Source organism: Pipistrellus kuhlii, unplaced genomic scaffold, assembly GCF_014108245.1.
Source record: "Pipistrellus kuhlii isolate mPipKuh1 unplaced genomic scaffold, mPipKuh1.p scaffold_m20_p_18, whole genome shotgun sequence".
NCBI classification, from domain to species: domain Eukaryota; kingdom Metazoa; phylum Chordata; class Mammalia; order Chiroptera; family Vespertilionidae; genus Pipistrellus; species Pipistrellus kuhlii.
The window spans coordinates 8,102,921-8,119,106 of record NW_023425493.1 but is presented as its reverse complement, the minus strand read 5'-3'; the positions used below and the strand labels follow the sequence as shown (position 1 = coordinate 8,119,106).

Genomic DNA, 16,186 nt, shown 5'->3' with positions numbered 1-16,186 from the left:
CAAACCAGGTAGGGCTGTTTTTATATTTTTTACCTTTCACAGGTAAATTTATAATCCACTTTGTATTTCACTGGAGTAGAAATATGATAGGGTGTCAGACAAAATTTTCCATGTAGCTCTCCAATTGACACAGGAAATATGCATTTAATAAATACTGCCTACCACACTGAAGAGTCAAAGTTGTCACAATTAAGGTAAATAAATATATATATATATATATATATATATATATATATATATATATATATATATATATATATATATATGTCTCAATTCTGTATTCATCCATGTAGCCAGCTTGATTCTATTTGTGCCAACACAACACTGTCTTTATTATCTTTATAATCATTCTTGAAATATAGTAGTGTTAGTCCTTCAGTTTCCTTCTGTTTCAAGATTATCTTGGCTGTTCTTGACCCTTTTCATGACCCTGGGACTCTCCTGTTAATTCCAGAAAAGGAACAGGTCACCTGATTTTGGTTTGTGATACTATAGAAGAAATTGCATTCAGCAGGAAGTTTTAAAATGTGAATTTTTGTACCAAGTTTTAGCTCATGGAACTTCAAATAGACCTTTATAAAATGATTATTGAACACTTACTTTGAACAAACTCCACAAATGAAATGGTGAGTGTAGTTAATTAGTTCTGTCTTCAATGGGTAACGGTCACAGATAATCAATAAAATCAAAGTGCTATATATGATGCAATGTAAAAATAATAGTATGTAGATAGAGGCTGACAGATGAAAAGGGCAGTGAAATAGAATATAAACTTAGAAGCACTCACTTCTTAATTTTACATAGCACATACAAGTAGTAGAAGCTCAAGAGAAAAGGCTAAGGTAGATAGATCAATAAAGAGGATATTACAACCAAGGTTGAGCATTAACCTATGAATCAGGAGGTCACGGTTTGATTCCCAGTCAGGGCACTTCCCTGGGGTGAAGGCTCGAAACCTGTGCAGGAGGCAGCTGATCCATGATTCTCTGTCATCATTGATGTTTCTAACTCTTTCTCCCTCTCCCTGCCTCTCTGAAATCATTAAAAAAAAAAAAATATATATATATATATATATATATATATATATATATATATATATATATATATATATATATATATTTTTTTTTTTTTAAATAAAGAGATTGCTGAAACCGGTTTGGCTCAGTGGATAGAGCATTGCCTGTAGACTGAAGGGTCCCAGGTTCGATTCTGATCAAGGGCATGTACATTGGTTGCGGGCACATCTCCAGTAGGGGTTGTGCAAGAGGCAGCTGATCAATGATTCTCTCTCATCGATGTTTCTAACTCTCTATCCCTCTTCTCTTCCTCTCTGTAAAAGAATCAATAAAATATATTTTAAAATAAATAAATAAATAAATAAAAAGAGATTACAAAAATCTTCTTAGGAGGCCTTGAGCACCTTCAAAAAATAAAAATAAAAATAAATCTACAGATATATGTTCATTTTAAACTAAAACAAACATGCAAATCATTAAATCTTCTTGCTGCCCTTCATGCTAAAAGAAGTTGACCATTAGAGAGTTGTCACTCATGCATACAGAGATATCAATCAATATTTTGGGGTTTCATTTCTTTGTATAACAGAAAGCAAGCAATGTCTCCCAAAAGCCACCTTATAATTAATATTTCAGAGACAGAAAAAATGGCATTGTATTCATGAATAAAGAACAATATATTACTTAAAAGTAACATACAAAATAAGAACTAGCTATTAAAAATTTAAAGAAAAAAGATTTTAAACTTCAATAACAATCTTGTTTTTTTCTTTTTTTAATATACTTTATTGATTTTTTTACAGAAAGGAAAAGAGAGAGGGATAGTTAGAAACATCAATCAGCTGCCTCCTGCACACCTCCTACTGGGGATGTGTCCAAAACCAAGGTACATGACCTTGACCAGAATTGAACCTGGGACCTTTCAGTCTGCAAACTGACGCTCTATCCACTGAGCCAGACAGGTTAGAGCACTTCAATAACAATCTTAAAATAACAAGTCAGGAAAGTTTCCCAGACAGTAGAACACTAAGAACAAAATACGGAAATTAGGACAGAAATAACATTTATAACAATATTTTACTAATGGAATACCAGAGGGTGGAAAAAAAAAATAAAACAAAATGAAAACAAAAATTCTAAAAAGTTCCCTTGATCTAAAGCACATGTTTCCATATCTAAAAGTCCCAGCAAGTACCTGGGTCAATGCATTAAAAACACTCTAAAGCAAAGCCACATGAATAAAGAGAAGGTACTATATCTCAGATTGAGAGAGAAAAAAATGATGAACAACATTGTATCAAGGATTGGAATATCATGGGTTAGTCTATAGCAGTACTGAAAGGCACATATCAATGGAGAAATATCATCAAAATTCTGAGAGAACCCACATTTCTACATACAATCTATCCATCAATTAACTGTAAGGGTAAGAAAAATAGATATTTTAAGCCATTTGAGGACTCAAAAATGTATTTCCCAGGCACACTTTCTTAAGCATCTTCTGAAGGATGTGTTGCAGCAAAAATTAGTAAATAAATTAAAACAAAGACTTGGAATCAAAGAAATAAGGAGAACAGCAAAGAAAAGACCTAAGGTATTAAACAGCTAGCCCTGACCAGGTGGCTCAGTTGATTGGAGTGCCTTGCCCTACTCGGAAACGTTGCAGGTTTGATTTCCAGGCAGGCACATACCTAGCGGGTTCCATCTCTGGTTGGGCATCTATAGGAAGCAACTGATCCATGTTTCTCTCGCACATCAGTGTTTCTTTCCCTCTCACATTGATGTTTCTCTCTAAAAATAATAATATCAATAAGCAGCTCATTTCAGAACCACTGAATAGAAAGGGTCTGGGAATGAGTCTCCAGGAACATGGTGGGAGTGTATGGAATTGAAACAGCATCTGATATGTCTGAGCACTAGGATATATATCACTGACAATAACAGATCTATAGAAGAATGGAGCACAGTGGTTCTCAACCTTCCTAATGCCTTGACCCTTCAATACAGTTCCTCATGTGGTGGTGACCCCCAACCATAAAATTATTTTCATTGCTACTTCATAACTGTAATTGTGCTACTGTTAATGAATTGTAATGTAAATATCTGTGTTTTACGATGGTCTTAAGCTCTACAGCAGCGGTTCTCAACCTGTGGGTCGCCTAAGCAGGAATCAGCATCAGGAACTTAGAAAACTAAACCAAAAGACAAGATCAACTATTAATTCCACACAAATTAAAGAGTTGTCTTATAAGTAAATAAACTCATAGATCATTGCTTGGCTTGGCAAAGATCAAGACTTTCTTGGTCATAATAATGTAAACATTGAATATTAACCAAGGAGTGGGGTGTAACTGTGAGGACAGGTGGCAAAGACCTAAATCTTATTCTCTTTCTTTTTTATTTCTTTATTAAGATATTACATATATGTGTCCTCATCCGCCCCACACACTCATGCCCTCACCCCCCTGTTGTCTGTGTCCATGCATACAAGTCCTTACCTCCACCCTCCCCTACCTTCCTGATAGTACTAAGTCAGAACTGTGCTGCACCAGCACAGCCAGGTTCGGTGAGTCTGAGAGGGTTGGTGAAGGATTTAGAACTGACAAATAAGAGAATAAAGCTGGAGCTCGGTGGGACGCTGCACTCTCTGATGGAGAGAGACAGTGCTACGGCCTGCAAGCCGAGTCTTTATTTTATAGCCAGATTCCACGAGGCAAAGTAAGGGCGTGGTCAAGATGTTTACAACTTTCTCCAGGGTTTTGAATCTACTCAACTACATGCACCTGATCAAGCTTTGTTTACTTGCTGCACCTCCCAGAGCCCATATCACTCAGCCACGTGGGACCACAAGTTCGGACCATAAGTCAAGCTTACAGCCATAGCGTGTGGCTATAATTGTGCTGGGACTTGCACCTGGCTTTGCCACAAGAGGCTCATGTCCCCTCAGTAGTCTGAGGCTTGAACATGTCCAAACGCTGTAGCCATGCCCCACAAATACATAATGCTTAAAAATAGTAAATATATGCAGACTGAGAATATTATTTAGAAATATAGAGATAAATATCATAAGAGCCAAAAGAATTGAAAGTGATTATTTGAGAGGTGGGAGGGTGGGGAGGATAAAACCAAAGGATAAGATTAAATGAGTTTTTTATTGTAAGTCTTCTTGGATTATTTTATTTTTAAATTATTTTATGTATTTCTTTAATAAAATAGTAAATTGTTAAAAAATAAAATTGCATAAATAGTACAGGTTTAAATATATTATTTAAAGCCATGAAAATAAGTAATCAATAAAATAAAAATAAATGAGACTGACAAATAGAGAGAGAGAGGGGAGAGGGAAAGTAGGAGCTAGAGTGATCATTTCATAATAAGAAATTAAAATATATGACTTAGAGATAAAAAGTCAAATGATATAGAGTGTGTATCCTCTTTAGAGGGGCTAAGCTAATGAGCAAAAAAAATTCAAAACAGTAGGACTGAGGCACAAACAGAAATTTTATTTTTATTTTTTATCACCCTCTATGATTTATTGCTTGCACATACACGTATTATTTCCATCATTGTAATTATGTGAAATTAATTTAGAACAAAAAAAGTGACATCATTCACATCTGTGCGAAAATGTCTCCACACTGCCCCCACAGACTTGAGGGGGAGGAAATACAGAAAGACTCATTTCAGAGATTCCTCCAGATCTCCACAGCATGGTGCCCAAACCTAATGGACCGCCCTTTGTTTATCTGAGTACATTTATAAGTTTTTGGATATAAATCCCGAGACTAGGGAAAGACAGCTAAAATTATTTCCCTAATAAAGGAAAATGGGTTTCTGGGAGAGTGGGAGTAAGAATGGATCACGAATGTGAAGGAGAGAATTGAGGTGGAAAAGTGGCAGATCAGACAAGCCCAGAGTCTGGCAGGGTCATCAGATAAGATTTCTGAAGACAGTGGAAGGCAATGGTCTTTTATGATTAGTTATGTCACATGCATTGTGGAAATCCAGTGTTGTAGCCAGCCTTATACCCATCTGTTAACTCTAAAGCTTTAGTGCAAGTCAACTATGCAGCTTTATTTATTTTTTAATATGTTTTTATTGATTTTTAGAAAGAGAGGGAGAGAAATAGACATATCATTGAGAGAGAAAAATCAATCAGCTGGATCAAGACTGCAACCCACACATGTGCCCTGACCAGGAATCTAACCCTAATCTCTTGGTGCTGATTTATTTCTACCGTTCCACTAAATCCAGGAAAACAGAGCTTAATATGAGCTAAGATACAAATAATCAATAGTTCCACATTATCAGTGTCACTAAGATTCTCCTAAAACAGGTGTTTGTTTCTCCCTACCCCCACCCCCAGTAAATAATAGCACTTAAGGTACAGTAGACTTGCTAATAAGAGAAATGTACCTAATACTTTACTGAGGGGAGATGAGTGAGGGGAAACCGATGTACTCATTTCTAACTGGTGTTCCTCTTCAAGTCTTACTCTCCCTTGAGTCGTTTAATCTCCAGAGACAGTTTGTACACCTCCAGGGCCATTTTCACGTCCATGGGGTTTGGGAGACACTGCATGAGTTCACTGCCTTCTATTACTTGCTCACAGCCATTGTGGACTTCCTAAAAGAGATAAAAGGATGCATTCTGAGAGAATTTCTCTCCAAACTGTTGAAAAGTAGAAGATTCCTTCAGGATGCCTCACTGATGACAACAAAATGAGAGTATCAGGACCCTCCGCAGGACGGAAGGAAGCAATACAAGATATGAGGGCATAAATCAGAGGAACATCAGACCACGGTTCCAGAACAATATAGCAGGGGAGGAACAGCACTGCCAAAGACACCCAGGGGCCCTCTTCAGGGACAACTGAGGGATGGTGTTGATGGCTAGGCAAAAGCATAGCACTTATGGTAGAGAATACAGGGCTGGCTCCAGGTTACCTGGGTCTTTGGAAACCTGCCCTCCTATCTAGAGGCCTTGTTCTTCTTGCTATTAATGAGAAAATTAGAGCTTGAGAGAATTAGAACTCGCCTTAGTGAGCTCACCAAGAGCTTCAAGGGTGAAATTGCTGATTCCAAAAGTGACTTAAACAACTCAGAAATGATTCCTGACAAAAGTCAGATCTCATCAGTGTTGGTTGGGACAATGCTCTGGAGAATGTGGTCTAGCTCCCTGGTATGTGTGCCACTTACCCACTCACACTTGGGCACCTCTGGGTACCAGGTTCTGTTTTCGGAGCAGGTGATGTTCTGAGAGTTGGCCACACCATAGCCAGAGTCACACTGGATGGTGACATTTTCAGACTCCATAAACAGATCTTTATCCTCGGACAGATTTCCATTTTCTACCTCTGGTTTCAGACACAGAGCTGTTGTTAATGGAAACAATATTTTGATCATCTTGTGATTCTCAGAATAAAATCTTACAATAATAGAGAATATTGAAAAAGCATTAAAATGAGGGGTGAATAACACCGGATAATAAATTATACCTGCATGATGCGAGTTGTTTTGACCTCTACAGTATTTATTGTATAATTGTAACAATAAAAGTAACTTACACTCTACTATCAACATAAAACATTATTATTAACTCCCTGTTGCTGGAGTGGAAAACTAGGTGCAGACAGTTTATGTGACTTGTCTAAAGTTGCATAGCTTTTCAGTAGCATGATTATGATATAAACCTAGGTATTGTGGTCCTAGAATCTTAGTTTTCAAAGCGACTATATCTGAAAACCTTACCCTTTATATGATCCTAAGACTGTAAGTTTAAGTTACATATTCTTACTCTCTGTATTAAATTGAAATAATGGAGAGAAATTAGTCCCTTGAGATGTTGTTTACAGTGTGGTTTTTTTTGTTTGTTTGTTTGTTTGTTTTTTAAAGGCATGCCTAATCTTTGTGATCAACCGGGAACCTCCTATGAGGTCAACTTCATTATGAGAATATGTCAGCAGAAACAAAAGCATACATGCACCATTGCAGAGCAGTGTGGAAACTGTGGTTCATTTAATAAGTGGTGTAGGGTTCATGGATTATTCATTGGGGGAAAACAAACTTTTATTTTTAATTTCCACCAGAAGCCCATAGAAATTCCAAGTGGGTTGGGGGTATCAATGTGAAAGATAAAACAATAGGAGACTATATTTCTGTGACCCTGTTGTAGGCAAATATTTCTTAAACAGGATGCAAAAAGCTCTAACATCAAGAAAAATATTGATAAATGGAGCTAAATTGGCATGTAGAACTTCTGTTTATCAGAACTAGAACACTTATATACCACTGGTGGAAATGTAAAGTTTTGCAACCACCCTGAAAAAAACCAGTATCACCTACTGAAAATGAATATGTGCGTACTCTGTGAAACAGTAATTCTACTCCTAAATTTATTCCCAACAGAAACGTTGGCACATTTGTACCAAGAGACATGCATCAGAATGTTCATATAAGCATTATTCATAGTAGCCTAAAACATAAAATACATCAAATTTGTATAAGATACTAAAATGTGTTATATTCATCCAAAGGAATATTATACGGCAATGAAAATGAATAAGCTCTCATTACAAATTAGAACACAGGTGATTTTCCAAAGCATAATGCTGAGGAAAGAAGCCAGGCACAAGAGAGTGCATGCATGATTTTCTTTATATCAAGTTAAAAATCCGGCAAAAATTAACCCATGGTATTAGAATAGTGACCTCCTTTGGGTTGTAAATGCGAGAGGACATGTGGAACACTTCTGGCTGTTGGCAATGGTACTGCTTCTTGACCTGAGTTATAGTTTCATCGGTCAACTCAGGCTTACTTTATGCTACTGGTTGCCCTAAGTACCTAAGACTTGTGCACAATTCTGTAGCATGTTATATTTAAATTAAAACTTAAAAAAAAAAAAAAAAAGCAAAATGGTGGCCTTGTAGAAAACATTCTTCTGAAGATATACGTGTTGGTAGCCTCTGAAAACATCCATCTTGGGTCACACTTTAAAAATACTGTACTATGTGCATGCATTCATGTGAACTACATGAACTGAATAAACAGAATACAAATTTCTAAGTGCTGCCTCTGGCTGGGAGGAGACTCCAGATTCCATGGTGGTTCTACCTTCACAAGAGCCATCAGTAAAGATGAAATTACCTTTACACTGAGGGGCTGGAGATGACCATTGTGAACTTCTGCAGGTGATTTCGGGGTCTCCAACCAGAACATATCCTTCATCACATTCATAGTGCATCACAGTTGTAAAGGATAAAAATGAACTTATGTCATGATGGGATCCGTGGGCAATCCTAGGAGGCATTCTGCAATCTTGGATGGTGATACAGAAAGGTGAAAGAGAATGAGCTAAAGCACATGTGTCAAACACAAGGCCCGCAGGCCAAATCCGTCCCACCAGGCCTTGCAATGTGGCCCGCAGCGCGCTGTCATCACTGCACTCCGCTGCGTTTCCATCACAATGACAGTTTATGACTGTTCAGTAAACCATTCAGCCCGCGATTTAGGCTGGATTTTAGATTTTGGCCCCTTCTCTGATTGAGTTCGACACCCCTAAGCTAGAGTTTAATTTCATTAGCAATTCAGATCGAGGTACTTTTCTCATGTGATAGAACTAAGTCATTAAATCATACTACTGAGGTGTGTTTCACTTAACAAAACCAAAAGAAAGAATTTGTTAATCCTTCACCACTGTGTTAATCATTTCATGTACTAGTATGTTATATTGTTTACTCCTCACATTAAGTCTTTGAGACAGTATTATCATCCTGCCCATTCTAGAGAAAAGGAAACACAACCTTAAAGGGGTGAAATATTCTACATACTAGTAAGTACCAGTGATTAATAAAACTTAGGGATTAGAACAGCAGTTTTCTTGTTACTTTCAATGTCAAGTAATACCCCGTACTTGAAAAATAGGTGGCTTGGAACCAGTTAAATTAAATTTTTAAGGATAATATTTGGGGAAGTGTTTTATAATGCTTTTTATATCCTATGAATACTACCTCTAGCCCCAGATAATGCAGATGAGAAAAGGGTTGTGAGAAAGCCTGGTATGTCTTCTTTCAGCAGCTCTGAAGATGAAAGCTAAAGACAGATTTCTGCGCATTAGGATTGGCCTGAATTCCTCACATTATTCAGAACAAAGGGTAAGTACTTGCCATGGACTAGAACTAGGCTTCATTGAAAGGACACCCAGGTGGAGTCCTCTTCAGATCTATCCAGAAAGGACCACCTGAGGTTCAAGGAAGGCCTCAGTTAAAAAAAAAAAAAAAAAAAGTTCGAGGAGTCACCAGAAATCTAGGAGATGGGAACAGGTATGCTATCAACCAGACTGGGAGGTGAGTTTGACCACTCCCCAGGAGTGGTGGTTGGCAGATCCTCAGTGATGATCCCCACAAAAACAAACAAACTCACAGGAGACAGAACAAGCTTTAAACACCCGAGGGGCCAAGAATCAGCTCAGGTCAAGCACTGCTTCCCTCCCTCTGCCCTTCCAAAGCTTCAACTCTGGGAAGTTTAGAAAGCCTGGTCACAGCCATTCCAAGGTAAACTCTGTGTAATTCACCTGTATATAAGTCAACAGCTTCCATGAAACCTCAGATTAAGTACCTTCTTAGAAATATTTTAAAAATAGCTCTTGCCATGGCCAGTTTGGCTCAGTTGATTGGAGCATCATCCCAAACACCAAAAGGTCACAGGTTTGATTCCTGGTCAGGGCACATGTGGGTTCGATCCCCAGTTGGGGCTCGAGCAGGAAGCAACACGTCAATGATTCTCTTTCCCTCTCCTTTCCTCTCTCTCTAAAATCAATAAAATCATGTCCTTGGGTGGGGATAAAAAAAAATAGATCTTAATTTTCACGAATCACATAGGTATGGTGTTCTGTACCAGGCTCTTCAGGTAATATAATATTAACAGCCATACTTGCAATATACTTAGATAAGATACAGTTATTTAAATAGTTACACTACAACACCAGTCCCACAAGTACTAGGAGAGTAGGACAACAAATGAGTTCTATGGAAAAGGTTGATAGAACAGAGGACTGGAGTATCGGGGGAAGGTGTCCAAGAAGGACTTGGAGGTACATGAAGTATGAGTAAAAGCGAGTAGTTGATAAGATAGTAGAGGCATATCAATACTGAGGCAATAGAAAAGTCTCGGACCTCAGAAGGTTCCTACTATAAAGAAAAGAGGAGGCAGAATCAGAAAGGGAGATTTCAGCCTAAACTGGTTTGGCTCAGTGGTAGAGCGTCGGTCTGCTGACTGAAAGGTCCCAGGTTCGATTCTGGTCAGGGGCATGTACTTTGATTGCAGGCAAATATCTGGTAGGGGGTGTGCAGGAGGCAGCTAGTCGATGTTTCTCTCTCACCGACGTTTCTATCTCTCTATCTCTCTTCCTTCCTCTCTGTAAAAAAACAATAAAAATATTTAAAAAAATAAAATAAAGGGAGATTTCAGGTCAAAGTTGACAGATATTAAATGCCGTTTCAAAGAGTTGAGGCCATAGATAATGGAAGATTTGAGGAGACAGAAGAAACAGAATAAACAGAGACAGGGAAACAGACACATGAAGAATAATTGAAAGATGTTGACAAGTTTAATAAGGTTTTCTTCTGCTACCTCAGACTCCAAGAGAGGAGAACTCAGAGACAACTTGGAGGCCTGAACGTCCCCTGGGCAGAATGTTCCTCATGCTGTGCTGACTCTCTAACCTAAAGGTATGCTCCTCAGTGATGCCCAGGTGTTTGAGGGAAAAATCACCTCCCAGTTATGAATTCTTCCTTAATAAACCCATGCTTTCCCTTCACCTCTCTCAGTGATGGAGAAGGCATGGCTTCCACACTTTCAAATCAAGCTGCTAGCTCACATAAGAGCACTCAACTATTATTTTAGATTCAGGATTTTCCCTCCCAGCTATACGAAATCCTACATTTTGTATGCCATGTTAGCCATTTTCAGGGAATATACATAGAAATATCTTTATAATGAAGAAAAAGTAAAAAAACAATTCCAGCACAAGAGAAAAATATTTTGCTTAAAGGACATTCCCATTTAGATATTATAATATAACAAAAAAGTAATTTGCATAACAACAAATCTTAGAACAGTTCTGGTTAAATTCTTTTAAACTCTTTTATTTCTCCTTTGTAAAATATTTTCTCCACTTTAATAACAATGCCTTATATTTATATAATTGTTTATAGTTCTCCAAGTGCCCTATCTTTTACTCTAGAAATACTAATTATTTGTGATAATTATTTTTGCTTTACTGATAGAATCCCCCCTCCAATGAATCACTAATTAAGATTGTAGATGGCATAATTAACTTAGTTAGAAGGTAAATGTATTTTAAACATTAAATATAAGAAATTGATATGAAAATTAAAGATTATTCCTTGCTAAAGCAGCCTCAGAAGAATTTTTAAATATCAACACAATTATTCTAGACATAATAACAGCCTCTATCTAGATCAATTTCTTTTATATTTTAAAATTCTTCATTTTTATTAATAACATAGTTCATTATACTCTTTCAAAAAGGTTATAAACTACCATCAATTGACTACATGTGATGAAGTGTTTGGTATTTTTCTTTATACCTTAGAGAAACCACCTCCCTCCTTTCCCCAATTACCACTGTACTCACCACACAGGCCTGAAGGGCACAGCAGGAGGGTCAAGACCCCATAGAGGTACAGGGCTGGGAGAATGTTCTGCCACTTGGGGAGCATGGTGCTGAGTCTCAGAGGTGCCACACTGGGCTCGGCGTTTTAGACACCTTGATTCAAAATGAGGAAATGTTCTGAAAGTAACATTCAAATGGTTCCTAAGCCAAGGAATTTGGCCTTGGCAGAAATCCCAGCACTGTGTCACTAAAAGGGAGGGGCAGTGGGAGTGACTAGAAGACCAGGTGCTGAGCTCAGATCTGTCAGGGAGAGCTGATAAGGTTTGGGAAGAAGAGTCTAGAGCTTGAGGCAAGAGCCCTGTGGGGTGCTGTACGCATTTACTATTATAACCCCAAGACTTCACTGCTGTTCAGATGGTAAAGGTAATGAGTTTCTTTCTGGATATATGATTCCTCTCTGAGTAAACAAAGGAAAAGGCACCAGGATTGCAGGTCCTGATGCACAGGATATGTGGTGGGCTCTCCAGGAATTACAAGGCATAGTATGAAAGAAAGGAAAGTATCTGAGAAACAGTACTTGTCCAGCAAAGTGGTTTCTTTAATTTGGGGTATGAATTGCTCATAGAATCAAGTTATTTAATGTAGAAATTTAAATTTCTTTCTCATTAGCCTATGGTCTACCAAGAACACACTAACATGAGTCTGTGAGAAAATACGCAAGAATCTAGTCCAAACAATAATTATTCTTATAATACTTCAATAGGAGCCTCTTTACTTCCTGGGTGTGCTGATATACATGAAACACCAGATGACTCACTTTATGAAACTGTTCTGGTGTAGGAACCATCCTAGTCTGTGTCTGCACCAGAGAAGCATTTACTGAAAGTGAAAAGGATGGACAGGATCAATTAAGGAGAAAGGAAGGTTTAGTGTGACTTTCAACTATCTGGATGATGCTGGATGCAGAGGAAACCCAGCACTTTGTCTCTGAGCAGTAAGAGACAAGGGAATGGAAGGCGCGTTTGTTATGCTTCATGAATTGGTAACCCCAAGACTAAGTTTCTCTTAACCATCGAAGACTGCCTGACTGTTCATCCATATTATTTCCTAAATTGTCTCCTTAAGTGAGACAGATAAAAATCCCAACCTGGATTCCATATCTTGCCCACCAAGTGTGGATATCTGTGTTTAGATAGTTGCCTAAAACAAACGAGTAAGCTCTGGAAATTGTCCTAAAGGGATCTTCACTACTCAGCTGAACTAGAATGACTACCACATACCCATGGTAACCAAAAAGCTTACCTCTCAAAAATAAATGTGAAGAATTAGCAGATATAACCCAGTGAAACTGAAATACTGAGGAAAGCACAATTAAATATCAACTTCCTAGGGATCAAGAAAACAAAGCCACCAAATGGTTACTTCTTTTAGAAAGAGGAATCACAAAAAAAGAGAAGTGATTTAAATGATTAACCAGAAACCTGCTTTTAATCTTTCAGCATGTAGTGTACCAGAACTTTATATAAATTATTATAATTAATTTTAAAAAACCCTATGACATAGTTTTTACCTTCCTCATTGCATAAATTTTGGAAACCAGTTTAGATAGAAAAAGTAATCTGCCCTCAAACTGCTTAGTAAGTAGCTACCAGGTAAGTCAAATTCTGAGCCCAAGACTGATTTTAAAATACAAGCTTTTTCTTTAACCAAAAGAATTTCCACTTTTTGGCCAATTTTAACTTTCCGAAAGGACAATGAATCAGTCATTTAGGAGTAAATCAACACTGTTGGGCTTTATCCGATGGTATGTCCACCACCAGATGCTATTATTGGTGTAGTTAATAGCATAGATTTGTGAACTTCTCCAGAGAATATGCTGAAATGACAGGAGCCTCCTCATCCTAATACTTTAGAAGTTATATCCCAGCCACAGAAGCAACCAATACCCAACTAATATTAGGATACAAAAGCCCTGATTCCTTGCCTCCAGTCTGGACAATTCTGTGTGTCGAGCCGGCATGACCATGGGTGAACCTGAGAGGGTGTGGTGAAGGATTAAGAAAAGACAAGCAAGAGTAGAAAGCTGGGCGCTAGGTGGGACGCAGTGCCAGTGCCTGCAAGCCATCTTTATTTTATAGGCAGATTCCACAAGGCAAATTAAGGATATGGTCAAGATGTTTACAATGTTCTCATGGGTTTCGAATCTACTCAATTACATGCACACGATTAAGCTTTGTTTACTTGTTGCACCTCCCACAGCCTATATCACTTAGCCACATGGGACTACAAGTTCAGACCATAAGGTCAAGCTTACAACCATAGCCTTTGGCTATAATTGTGCTGGGACTTGCATGTGGCTTTGCCACAAGAGGATCCTGCCCTCTCAGTAGTCCCAGGCTTGAATCTGTTCAAATGCAGAAGCCTCAAAGGCGAACTCTAAGAGTGGAATTGTAGAGTTGGATCACCCACCAACCAACTGCCAATCACTAGTCATGGGTGAAGTATTGTAGTCCTGGCTTGCTATAGCATTGCAACTATGAACATTTTCACCTGCTAAGTGCCATAGGATGTAGATGGAAGGAGGTGCATTGGCTTGTACAATAACTCTGACATCTGAGAGGGACAGTAGAAATGGAATTAATGGTTGTGAAACTGGGTGACTGAGTACCATTAATACAGACTCAGTGTCCCTTAGCTGACAAACGAAAGACCAAGGCAATCAATTACAATTCAAACCCAAGTGTGAAATCCAGAAGGCCTCCTCGTCAGTATTTAAAGAAACTTTTGTCTCAGTTAGTTGGGAGGCTAAACTAAAGGCCAAATTCGGGATATAATCATAACAGTATAGTAGAACAGCTCTGACCGGTTTGGCTCAATGGATAAAGCATCGGCCTACGGACTGAGGGGTCCCAGGTTCGGTTCCGGTGGGGGGCATGTACCTTGGTTGCAGGCACATCCCTAGTAGGGAATGTGCAGGAGGCAGCTCATGGATGTTTCTCTCTCGTCGATGTTTCTAACTATCTCTCTTCCTTCCTCTCTATAAAAAATTAATAAAATGTATTTAAAAAAAAAAAAGAAAGAGAGAGGAGAACATGAATTAGAAAACAAAGGCAGATAGAACAGGAAAGCAAGCACACAGACAAGAAAACCTCCATTGCATGTCAAAGTGTGTGGCAGACACTGTCAAATCCCTGTCAAGATCACCAGGGCCCTCTCACTTTGGCACACTCTGGACAACTTCCAACCCCAGTGTCTGCTTTGTCTGTCCATTTCCCTACCCTGGAGGTTACCCCACACAGTCCCATAGGTGCCATTGGTAACCAGTGTCAGCTTGGTCAGGAGCATGCCTAGTTGATCTGCAGTGTGGTCAGATGTCCTAAGAGCAAGACCTATTCACTAAATACCCAAGGTCTTCATTCTCCAGAGGACAAATCATAGTTGGGTTCCACACACATTCATAGGGCTGTCAGCATAATTGATCTCCTATCAGCAACAGCAATAATAATCCCCTCAGCACTGCTCCCTCTTTAGACTGCCCTCCCTTCTTCACCTTATAACCCACCCACTCATCGTGCGTTCCAGGGCCACCTCTCAGAGAAAATAGGTAACCACAAACCCTTGCCTCAAGGGAAACTCAAAATAAACATGAAGCAAAAGGAATTCCTGGTAGCAGGAGCAGATAATAGTATCAATACCATGGATAGGTACCTCCCACTAAGTGGGTTTTTCTAACAGCCTCAGCCCCTCTGTGATATCTGTAATTTACTGAAAGCTGCTCTACACCAATCCCTCTTCAGAGTATGTTTGGGAAAATTAAACAAAAGAGGCCAAGGTTCAGCATAAGGTGCTGTGTACTAGGGAAAGGCAGGAGAGCCAGTGGAGCTGAAATATGAGTGAGGACCCAAGTCCACATGCAAGACCCACACAATACAATGAATGCAGTAACTTTATGTAAAAACACTGTTGCATTTGTATAAGGACCTCATTGCAGAGGATGCAAAGAAGTGATGAGTGGAAGTGAATAGAGCCTCCAACATACCTCAAGCTATACAAGCGATTGGTATGGGGTTTCTCATGGCTCTTTATTTTTCTATTTGAAGAAAAGGAGAACCAGATCAGATGAAAGACTTTCAAATGCCCAGGGGACTGCCATGTGGGCTTCACATTCATCGAGCTTTCAGAGTTTGTTCTCTGAGGATGAAATAAGTGGGTCAGATACAACATAAATGCCCTTGGTATAAGATGAAGAATGAAAGGCAGCTATAGCAAATCAGAGACCAAGCACTTGGGGTTTAGAAAGGATGTAAATCTCTTCAAATAGGAGAGAATGGACAAGACTTTTGAGGCGTGTTGACAATTATTGTAAATATTGAGGACCTAGTGATTTGCAGGTGAGAACATGGACTAGAGGTAATCCAGGGAAATATAACTGATGCAAACACAAATCCACAGCAAGACCAATACAATACAATTAATGTAGTAACTTTATGTAAATACATTTTGGGGTTTGTATATGGACCTCAATGACTACAAAG

General features: G+C 38.6%; 1 protein-coding gene across 2 annotated transcripts; it reads right to left on the bottom strand.

The window, feature by feature from the left end:
• Positions 1-5,375: 5,375 nt before the first annotated feature.
• On the bottom strand, positions 5,376-11,865 carry LOC118721401 (apolipoprotein R). Of its 2 annotated transcripts, none has more exons than XM_045583082.1 (4): positions 11,673-11,865; positions 8,162-8,236; positions 6,215-6,390; positions 5,376-5,642 (listed from the first exon to the last, which is right to left on the bottom strand). In XM_045583082.1, exons 1-4 carry the CDS (start codon positions 11,755-11,757, stop codon positions 5,508-5,510), a joined length of 471 nt encoding a protein of 156 aa, XP_045439038.1. In that variant the 5' UTR covers positions 11,758-11,865; the 3' UTR covers positions 5,376-5,507. The 2 variants fall into 2 exon arrangements, with proteins under 2 accessions (XP_045439038.1, XP_036298239.1); XM_036442346.2 differs by having other exon boundaries at positions 8,162-8,332; positions 11,673-11,863.
• Between the last annotated feature and the right edge of the window lie 4,321 nt (positions 11,866-16,186).